We start from the raw sequence: 11487 nt of genomic DNA, 5'->3' as shown, positions 1-11487 counted from the left end.
TCTTTGTTGGAGTGAGTGGAGTGCACTTGGGAACTGCCGGAGAACTCTTAAGAACTTGGTATTTGGGGTAGGGTTGGGTAAGTCCCTAGAGCTACATAGGAGTATCCAACCTGCTCCTTTAAAAGTAGTTGACTGTAGTTATGAACCTGCCTCTGACTGGACTCCAGGAGAGCAAAAACATCAGGGTAGAAAGCTACTTGGAAAAACAAGTCCTCAGAAGGCTGTCCAAGAGCTCAAAAGGCCACTGAGGTGGAGAGCCCTGGGACCAGAATTTGTGTGCTTCCGTGAGGGCTTGGCCAGGTGCAGGAGGTAGAGATCTGGCCAGCAGAGCCTCAGGTGTCCTCCAACCATCACAAGTGCCCCGGTTACAATATATAATATGGGTAATGGATCCTAGGAGACCCAGAGTGGACTCAAGAGACCAGTGAGGTTCTGGCTCAGCCCTGTAGAGAGACAAGAAGTTGGGCTAGGATAGAATCTGTACAAATGATGAGAAGCAGATGGAATGGGGGAGATACTCAGGAAGCAAAATCAATAGACATTGATGATGCATTAGATGTGTGTGCAAAGGGTGGAGCCAAGGATGGCTCCCAAGTTTCTGCTCGTGCTACTTGGTGACTAGCGGTGCCCACCACAGAGCTGGGAACTTCACAGGAGTATCAGATGTAGAGAAAAAAGATCATGGTTCTGGTTTTCAACATGTAGAATTTGAGGTACCTTTGGGATATCCAAGTGTAATGTCAATTACGCAAACTGGAGTTCAGAGAAACACTTAGTTTGGAGATATAAATTTTAGATTCACTTATGTTCTCCTTTTTAAAGCTCTTATTTCAAAACTATACTTTGAGGTGCTACAGCATGAAACAGAGAAAAAGAGTATAGGCTTCCTAGTCGGAAAAGCCAGGGCTAGAACCTTCGTGCCATCCCTCACTGGTTCTGTGCTCCGGTACAAGTTACTACTAACCTGACTAGGTTTTCATTTCTTTCTCTTCAGTGAAGAAATGCTGCAGCCCGCCTTGGAGGCACATGGTGATGAAAAGAAACAGCACTTGAGAAGTGACTGGAACAGAGTAAGCTCTCAGCACAGTCAGCCTCCTTGACAGCCAGGACCATGTTTATATTAACACTTTCTTATACCCCATAATACCCATCACTTGGCAGGCTCTGTGACTACCAAAAGCTTTTTTATATTCTATCTCAAGTCCTAGATACCCAAACCATTCCCAATACTTTGCTCTCCTGTGATCCACACAGTTCTGAGAAAAGCCAAGACTGGCAGAGGGAGAATTTTTCATTTCTCCCCTCATATTTCTGAAGGAGCAGGCAGATAGCACTCTCTCAACACAGCCTGGGTTTACCTGGGAATACTGAACGCTTCAGGAGGCTTATACTTGGAGCAACAGATTTACCATTTACTGGCAATATTGGGTATGCATCAGAATCATCTGAAGGCCTGTCATCCATCCACAGAGTTCATGTGCATTTCTTTTCTTTTCTTTTTTTTTTTTTTCTTGAGTCAGAGTTTTACTCTTGTTGCCCAGGCTGGAGTGCAATGGTGTGATCATGGCTTACTGCAGCCTCTCCATCCCGGGTTCAAGCGATTCTCCTGCCTCAGCCTCCCAAGTAGCTGGGACTACAGGTACCTGCCACCACGCCCGGCTAATTTTTGTATTTTTGGTAGAGATGGGGTTTCACAATGTTGGCCAGGCTGGTCTCGAACTCCTGACCTCAGGTGATCCACCTGCCTTGGGCTCCGAAGGTGCTGGGATTATAGCTGTGAGCCACCGCACCCAGCCTCATCTGTATTTCTAACAAATTCTCAGGTAGTGATGACTCTGTTGGTCTAAGGACTGCACTTTGAGAGTCACTGTCTTGGCTTCTTCCTTGGTATTGGGACTGTTGATGTGGCTGATGTTTAAATAACTACCAACTCAAATATCAACTTTATGTGAGGCATCATAGAAATTGCCTTGTATATGAACACCAAAGTGTTTTAATTAGGAATGAATATGTTTATGACTTAGGTACATTTAGAGCCCATTTTAACAGTGTGGGAACGTTTTGTTTTGTGCTTGATAATTTCCTCCTGTTTGTTCACTACTATTCATTTCTAAGTAAATGAAAGAAGTCAGTCTTTAAATAGACAGTGTTTTCTTAATAATCATGCCAGAATTTATCATCTAAGCAAGTGTTTTCTCATCCTTAAGGGTTCGGTCATCATTGTAAAGGAGCTGCCATAGCTAACAGGTAAGCACTGTCCTCTCAGTCTGATTCAGCCTGAGTAACCTAAAAGATGGCCCACTTCATCTTGACAGGATGGATGGGGCTTATTCATGTATTCATTTAAATATTTACTGAGGACCTACTATGTGCCAAACACAAGAAAAACAGTGCTATGAACCATGGCCTCTGCCCTCAAGGAGTTTACAATCTTGGGTTGAACGTGAGTTTGGGCACAGGTGACAGGAAAACAAGTGAAATACATAAATGAATAATTATCTGTGTTAATCTGTTTTTGCACTGCCATAAAGGAATACCTAAGGCTGCGTAATTCATAAAGAAAAGAAGTTTTATTTTGGCTCACAGTTCTGCAGGCTGTACACGAGGCACAGCGCCAGCATCTGCCTCTGGTGAGGGAGGGCCCCAGGAAGCTTACAGTCATGGCGGAAGGTGAGGGGGAGTCTGTGTAAGAGAGGGAGCAAGGTAGGGTAGGAGATGCCACACGCTTTGAAACAACCAGATCTCATGTAAACTCATAGAGCAAGAGCTCACTCATTACCACAGGGAGGGTACTAAGCCATTCATGAGGGATCCATCCACATGACCTAAACTCTTCCCATCAGGCCCCACCTCTAGCATGGGGAATCACATTTCAACCTGAGATTTGGAGGGGACAAACATCGAAACTGTATCAGTATCCCCTGTGACAAGTGAACAAAACATATGGAGGTCTCCTTTAGGTTGGAAGAAAAGAAAAGGCCCCAGGAGGAGGTGATATTTAAGCTGATTAACTTAGAGAAGCTTAAAGTCCATTCTTGTCTCTGTACCCTGAACCAAACTCACTATTATGCCACTCTGGGCGTTTGAAAACTATGCTTATTGGATACTTTCAAAGAAAAACAGAACATATTTAATGTTTATTTTTCTCCTAAAGAAGAGAAATAATACAAAATTATTCCTAGGCATTTTGGTTAAAAAAGTTGGAGTCTAGTGAATAAATACCATTTATGATTTTTAAAAAAAGAACTACTAAAAACTATCAACATTAATATCTATCAGACTGCCTAATATTTCTAAAATGGTTTGAAAAAAATAATAGAATCATTAGATTATGGAACATCCCAAGATTCTGAAAAGTGATATTCGTTTGGATACATAAATTGTTCAGTAAACACTTATTAAGTCCTCACCATCTGCCAGACACAGTGCCAAGTTCCAAGAATACAAATATAAATAAAACATGATGCTTAGCCCTCTCCATTGACAAATATTTGCTGAACACCTATGATGTGCTTACTACTTACTCAAGAAGGTCTTTGCATGGCTTTTAAGTTGTTGTTGCTGTTTTGTTTCCTTACTTTATTACCAAACATATGATCAAGTGATCCAGAGAGCACAACGATGGGCATGGTTTAAAAAAGAAAGAAAAAAATTGTATATTAAATCAAAAACCTACTGTGCAACACGTTGAATCCACTGCATGTCTTCAGTCTGTCTATGAAAGAAGGAAAGCATATTTTTATGACTCGCTCTAATTTCATCCTCCCCTACAAACCCCTTGCTCAGCATGACTGAATGGCGAAGGCTTAAATATCACCTTTTCTCTTACAAACTGAATGAACTTTCTGCAGTCCTGTCTGAACTTTAGTTCCAATTCAAGATAATTATAATCCCTGGGCCCCTAGTACTTACAATTCCAACCCTTGCCTGAACTTCCACCGAAAGACATACACACCCATTTTAAAAACGGGAGCAATACCAAACGCTCAACGCTTTATATTTCATTGCAATTTCACAACTGATTTTCTAAGAATATTAGAGAAAAAGAGTCTCAAGAACTTATTGTGCATCCATCATGCAAATTACCGAAAACATATTACATACTCATTGTTTACTGAGTCCCATAACAATACAGAAGACTTCCTACAAGAACACACACATCATGTTGTTCATTCCAGTGCTAGTTTGTTTTCACTTAAAATGATAATACCAAGGCACCACTGTCAGCTTACTGAACATGCAACCTTGTCCCAATCACTCTGTTTCAAATATTTTCAAGAGTAATCTAGTTTGGGCAGGATTCCTGTGTTTTCCTGTGTGAACATCTCCTTTATATGCCTCTGATGAAGCAATACAGAAGTAAATACAATTGAGAATAGAATGTACAAAACCAAGCCTGTTTTCCCTGACCTAATCTTATATATTAAAAGGAACCTGACTGAATACAATTATCTGTCAACAGCAGCTGATTGTTTATGACATAGTACCACAAAAATTTCATCAATAAATTAAGTTTAAAGTTGATTTTTAAAAAGAAAAAAACAGAAGCCTAGGTTTCCTCCCACCCCGGTTTTCCTGGCACTCAGCAAAAAGTAACACATCCTGCTCTATTGATAAGACCACAAATGAACAGTGGAGCTACATAATGTACAGTTCTAACCGGCCAGCTTCTAAAAAAAATGAAGGACTCCTTCCAACTCCCATTAATGCACTTGATACAAAGAGAACATGTTTCAGCAACAAATACATTTAGGACTTGATGTTTTACAGAATCTACTGAAGGCTCTGGCCATAGGGGAAAAAAAAATTTTCCAGGATATTAAATATTCTGACTCACCATCTAACAGAAGTACAAGCAAAATGCAAATGCAAATTGAATGTATACATATTTATGACTTTACCAGCTGCATGACAAGGCTACCTTTGGCTTCTGGCTTTATATACCAGGAAGAGAAGTTGAGAATACCAGCATACATTTGTGTTTCTTTTCCTTTCTTTCCTGAGACAAGGCCTCACTGTGTCACCCAGGCTAGAGTACAGTGGTGCGATCACAGCTCACTGCAACCTCAAACTCCTGGGCTCCCGTGATCCTCCCGCTTCAGCCTCCGAAGTAGCTGGGACCACAGGCATGTGCCACCATGCCCAGCTAAATTTTTATTTTTTTATAGATGGGGTCTAGATATGTTGTCCAGGCTGGTCTCAAACTCCTGGGCTCAAGTGATTCTCCCACCTCGGCCTCTCATGCGATTACAGGTCTTTGGTTTCTATTCAGTTTCCTCTCTCCCCGCACTGATTGGAGCAAAGTATTATTTCTGAGTCTGGTGATGTATATAAGCCAAAAGAATCATAGTGAATAGATAAAAACAAACATTTTTGGCCAAGTGCAGGGGCTCACACCTGTAATCCCAGCACTTTGGGAAGCTGATGCATGTAGATTGCTTGAATTCAGGAGTTACAGACCAGCCTAGGCAACATGGTGAAACCCTGTCTCTACAAAAAATACAAAAATTAGCCAGGCATGACAGTGCATGCCTGTTGTGCCAGCTACTCAGGAAGCTGAGGTGGGAGGATTACCTGAGCCTGGGGAGGTTGAGGCTGGAGGGAACCATGGTTGGGCCACTGCACTCCAGCCTGGGAAACAGAGTGAGACCTTGTCTCAAAAAACAAAAAAAAAAAAAGTAAAAAGAAAAAAAAACATATTCTGTTTAACGGCATCTGCTTGGGCAAGAAAACTTAAACATATAAATGCTAAACCATTTCCAAATGTACTAACTCTCTAATAATGATAGTAAACAGACGTTTTCTGTTAATCTCTATGATTTCTAAAAGTCAAAACTGTACCTTCACCATAGAACTCCTGGGACAAACTTGAATATGAACCTTCTTAAGAACACCACATTGATCTTGGTCCTCCTGCTATCATCTTTGTGACCATAAGTAAGTCAATTCACCTAAGTTTTAGTTTTCTTACCCATAAAAGGTACTTCTAAACTAATTAATATTTAAATTATCAGAAGGAGATAGACATCATCCCCAATATAAATTGCAGATCCATTAACAATATTTAAGATCACTCTATTCTTTATTATCATTCTTCCAAACATAAAAACACTACCTGTCTGTATATAAAGAGGAGGAGTAGAAAGAGAAGATTGTTAAAAGGAACAGAAACTAGGTTGGTTTTGTTAATTAGGTTCCCCCTCTGAAACCACCAGCCAATATTAGCATCTCCTGAAATTTACTCAATACCCTATTTTAAAAACAGAATGGTTGGTTTCTCCATCTCAAGACATACCCTTTCATAAAATGGGACAAGTCAATTTCTAGGAATGTATCTTTCAGCAGCTGTACTACTAAGGCGGGGGAGGCAAACAAAAGAGCATAACACAGATGACATGAGTCTACTGTCTACAGGGAGAAAGAAAAGCTCTTCCCTATATAATGCATTCAGAAAAGAGAGCAACAATGGGCTCTGTACCTGCCAGCTTCAGGAGGCACAAGCCCGCAGGCAAATTATCTTATGTGTGGAGAATTTACATGGTGAGATGCTTTCTATGTTTTACAGCATATGTTTTCCTTATGAATGACTTCATTCACCTCCTTCATTAATTCAACAGTTATTTATTGAGTACTTACTTTATGCAAACCAAAAGCTAAAAAAAAAAAAAAGTTACGAGCTTACAATTAGAATATTCAAGTAAACCCTGACATGTACCTTACAGTAAGTACTTCAGCCCCTCAGAATATTTTCAAGTCAAACAGCAATACTAAACAATATATTGTAGATGCTAAGCTAAAACGCACTTGTTAAGTTTCATTCCTTTGATGAAGTGGTATGTAGTAAAGGTAGGAAGGGATAAACTAAAGCTGAAAGAGTAATTAGCTAGGTCTCTTAGGTGATATAGGGTAAAAAGGTGTCCTTTGTCTAGAGAAAATGATACCATTGGATTACAAACACATTGCTAAACAACACAGAATGCTAAAGTTGGAAAGAAAAAACATAATTTCATACAAACGTTTTGTTTTATATGTGAGACACTTGAGACTTGGAAGTGATATGATTTGGCCCAGGTCATACAGCCAAATGTAGCCCCAGAACTACAACCCAGGTCACAGGGGGCATGCTGAACAGTCCCTTGTGTATTGCAGTTTCCATGATGTGTCCTCATTGCTATCAGAACTGAAATGATGGCAGAATACACAAAGCAATGGACTGGATATCAGAAGACCCAAGTTATAGTATTGTAAACGCCTCTAAATTAGATGTAAATCTATGAAAAACTCCCACTGCTTGTCTAAACCTCAGTTTCCTCATCCATAAAATGTAAACAGTAATTTACAGCGAGACTGTGCAGACCACAATAAATGCAGAAGACCTCTGCCATTAAAAAAACCACCTTATATAAGTACAGAGCAGGCACCTGGTTATGACAGAAAACCTAACTGTGATTCTAATACCAGCACTTGTTACCTTGATAAATCTCTGAATCTATGGGCCTCACGTTCCTTCTGTGTTTATATGATAAATAATCTTTGCCCTGCCTCCCTCAGAAATGTTTGGAATTAGGTGAGAACACTCAAAAGAATTTACAAATTGCAAGACACTGATGCAAATGTAAGGTGTTATTATTAAATCTCTCTAGTCTTAATGTGGACAAAAATGCAATGTGGTTCTATCATTCAATGCTTTACAGTTTTCCTTCTGAGGTAAGATGTCATCATACATCAGTCTCAAACTCACCAGCTTTCTCATCAGTCCTCATAAGTCTCTGCGCACAGGACCATATCAGAACCCACCGTTTCCCTCTGCTCAGAGATCACACATGAAACTCACTCAACCTCCCACTGGTTTACACTTGGCCGATTAAGGTTTTTTCCCCAGAGTCTCCTTTCAGCTGGGAATGCTCTAGCAAAGCTTCCATGACCACTACCCTACTTCATCACATTAGAGTCCTAATGAAACCAATCCTTTCGCCTTTCTCCACTCCAACAGCTGCGGAACGCTTTAGCCTCTTCGCAGAACAGGGGAGAAGTCTCTGGCTGAATGTGCTTCATTAGAGGGACAAAAGGGGTTCCCCAAACCAAGACTCAGGAGTACTGACACAGAGACACCGCTTCTTCCTTGCACGAGATTAACACATTCTAAGGTCCTACCGGTCCCTTAAGGATCATTCACCTTAGAGCTAGGGCCTCCTGCATCTGAGAATGTCACAGAGAGGTAGTGATAGTGGGTGTTATTTCTGGTCTGCAACACGCTCCCTTTAGAAAAGCATCAGAGTAACTAGGATTGCCTTGTTCGGAGCCCTGATTTCAGTAGATTCGATGAAAGAATTCATCAATCTACCCAAACAACTTCTCCGGAACAGGTTTCTACTCAACCACGCTGGGCACCAGACAAGAGAGCTGGGGATTGGGGGGATAAGAAATGACAACACACTCATCTGCATATATGCGAGATAAGCAGACATTTGTTGTCTTCTCTTCTGGCGACTCCTGGCACCGGCATAATAAATCAAACCAGGGCATTCTCCCTCCCCAGTGCCCCCACACTCCCAGCCCCTGCCCCAGATGTGGAAGCGTCACGTTGACCAGGCTGGGGGAGAAAGTCTGGGAAACGCAGAAGTCTGTTGCTGCATTTAGACTGGAACCATACCGCACCTGTTTAATCCGGCTCCAGCGCCAGAAATGAGCAGAACACCAACTCGCAAGCCCCTCTTGAGATACCAGGGGCGCCTAACAAGTTCACCGCTGTTTCGTACCGGGGGAGGGTGGTGGGAGACCTTTCCTTCAGCTGCCAAACTCTGCAGGTTCCCCTGGAAAGGGGAGAGGACTCCTATTTAAGTGAACCCAGAGTGTTCTCCGAGTGTCACTGCGGCCCCGGGGATCCGGGTGACGAGCGGGTGGGTGCCCGCTGGGAGCGCGCAGCTGTGGCCCCAGCGGAACGAAGGTCCCGCTTCGGCGGCCACGGGCGCCCTCTCCACGTCACCCCCAGCACAACGCAGACAGGCAAAGTGGAAGGGTAGAGAGACCGACGGGTTTCAGCAGAGATGCAGAGCCCTCAAGCGCGAGCCCTTCAGAAGGGTCTAGTGGAAGGGGCCGGGGACGCACAGGAAACTTACCTCACCCGGGCAGCATTCGGGTGCCTCCGCTACCAAGACCAGTTGCGCCACAGTCTGCAAGTTATCGGGACGTTGTCGCTTCCCCACGGCGAAGGGAGAGCAGTGCATGCGAGGGGCGGGAGGCACAGCGGCGCGGAGTGGGCGGCGGGTGGGGCCGGGACCGGGGGCAGCACTGGGGGCGGGCAGGTGCCGGGGCTGTAGCCGCGGCGCCAAACTCGCTCCGGACGCGCCTTGGCGGGGGCGCGCGGCTACGAGTATGCAGTGCGCGCGCGCCGCGGCGAGTGTGTGTGTCCCAGCTTTCCCCTTCCTTCCCCGCCGGTCCTTCGGCCAGACGGAGCAGCGAGCGGCCGCCAAAGCCCAGCAGCTCCGAGCGGCTCCACGGCCGGGTGCAGCCTCGCCGCGGCGCGTTCGGGGACCGGGGACCGAGAGGAGCAGCAGCGGCGCCCCCCGGGCTCGGGCGCGGGTTCCCGCTTGGTGCGCGCCGGAGCCTAAGCGAGGCGCAGAGAGAGCCGGCTGCGCGTCCGCTGCCGCGGCTGGGGAGGCTGCAGGCCCCGCCCGCCGGCCGCCCAGGCTCTTCCCCTTTTCTCTCCACCCACTTGCCCCATCGCCGCACACCCTGCAGCGAAGCCAGACCGGTTTGCAGCGCCGGGAGCGGCGGCGGCCGGAGCTTCAGCCGCAGTGGGCTGGGCGTCCCAGTCGGTGTGTGGGGACCTGGCGCCTATCCCGCCGCCGCTGGTCCAGACTGAGAGCGGGGTTGGGGTGGGCCCCTGGAATTTTCGGGTGCCTCCAAGACTCCAGGGCTAATCCAGGGGTTCCTGGCTGTTCTCAGCGTCTTGAAGCCCTGCGAAACAGGGCTGTGTTGGGGATAGGGCGTCCCCTTTCCCCAGGCCACAGAACTCAACTACGCCTGGTCGCCTGCCTGCTGGACTCTGCCTGAGACAGAGAAGCCGGCACTTAAGTGCAGGCGCCCCCTTCACCAGGAAGGGACAGGCCAGGATTCCAAGGCGTCGGTTGCTCCCCTTCTAAGGACAGCAGGTGTTCCCAGCAAGTAAGACCTACCCAACAGGTAGGGGTAGGCTGGCGAGGAGGTCCTAGGAGAGAGAAGCTGGGGGATGTCATGGGAAAGCGCTGTGACGGGGGTGAGGGCCAATCCCTACTGATAGCGCTGAGTGGGCTGGGGGCACTTGGAAGGTCACCTGATGTCAGTCTAGCTGCGAAGAGGGAAGGGGTCAGATCTAAAGGACTCCTTTGGGAAAATGCTATCATGAAAGCTAAAGCTAAATTCACTTAATAGGAACCAAAAGGTAGCGGATCCTTCCCGGCTGAATTGAAGCAAATGGTATTTTTCAGCCTCATCACTTCCTTCCACCTTACCCTTCTTTACCAAAACAACGCCGGTGGAAAACGTGGGTGGAAAACGTGGGATACGTTCTGTCTGGGGAAGAACATTTCATGATCCTTATCTTCAGAGAGCTCTGGCTTCCAATTTCTGTTTGAAAGATACTCCCTTAGTTCTCTGCGAATGAACACCTCTTTTCAGTTTTGTAATCTCTTTTTATCTCTCACCCCCCACCTTGAGTGAGTCTGTTATGGTTTAATATCAGCCTTGAATCAAGTGCAATAATTTCCTGATAACAGAAGTATCTTTTTTTTTTTTTTTTTTTTTTTTTTTTTTTTTTTTTTTTTAGTTTTACTGAGGCATAATTGACAAAAATATCTATTATTCTTCAGCTGTTTTCCCAGCCTACTTCTTCCAGATGTGGCTGGCCATTACTGAGAGATTTAAGGTATGGTTTGTTTAGAACCCTGTAACTTGGGTCTGGTTTTCTGCTGGCATCCTACACAGCTCAGAGCAGGAGGAACATATATCTAGTCCAGCCCTCCCACTTTACAGATGAGGAAACTAAGGTCTCAAGACATTAACCCAAGGACCAGAACACAGTTCCCCAGACTCTCAATCCCTGAACAATAACTAGCAGAAATATTGTATTAACAAAGTTCAAGATGGGGTGGATGGACTAGTGGTGGAGGACAGAGGAACAGATCAAAGAACCGTTCATCTGACTGGTACGAATCACTATATAGGGGGCAGCATCATACCGCTGTAGCTAGCAGGCTAGTGTGGGATCTGGGAATGGTAATCCCAGTCTCTCCTTTCCTGCTTCTCAGACTTCAGCTCTGAAATCCAGAGTGGAACATGAATTTGCCTCCCAGGGAGGTGGTAGTAAGTGAAAGTGCAAAGTCAGTTTCTGGTAATGCAGGGGAGATGGAGACAGGTAAAACCAAACTTAAATGAAATCACAGTGAATCAAAAGTGATCACACATTACATATAAATGTCCAAATACATGTATCCATACACATGACCC

At 44.9% G+C, this 11487-nt stretch overlaps 1 protein-coding gene across 1 annotated transcript; it reads right to left on the bottom strand.

The window, feature by feature from the left end:
• Positions 1 to 3676: 3676 nt before the first annotated feature.
• On the bottom strand, positions 3677 to 10573 carry LOC108536372 (translation initiation factor IF-2-like). Its single transcript, XM_017883050.1, has 3 exons — positions 10494 to 10573; positions 9120 to 9786; positions 3677 to 3715 (listed from the first exon to the last, which is right to left on the bottom strand). The coding sequence occupies exons 1-3, from the start codon at positions 10571 to 10573 to the stop codon at positions 3707 to 3709; spliced, it is 756 nt and encodes a 251-aa protein (XP_017738539.1). The 3' UTR covers positions 3677 to 3706.
• Between the last annotated feature and the right edge of the window lie 914 nt (positions 10574 to 11487).

The sequence above is a fragment of the Rhinopithecus bieti genome, unplaced genomic scaffold (genome assembly GCF_001698545.2).
Source record: "Rhinopithecus bieti isolate Rb0 unplaced genomic scaffold, ASM169854v2 scaffold_641, whole genome shotgun sequence".
NCBI lineage: Eukaryota > Metazoa > Chordata > Mammalia > Primates > Cercopithecidae > Rhinopithecus > Rhinopithecus bieti.
This window is presented reverse-complemented; position numbering and strand designations above follow the sequence as displayed.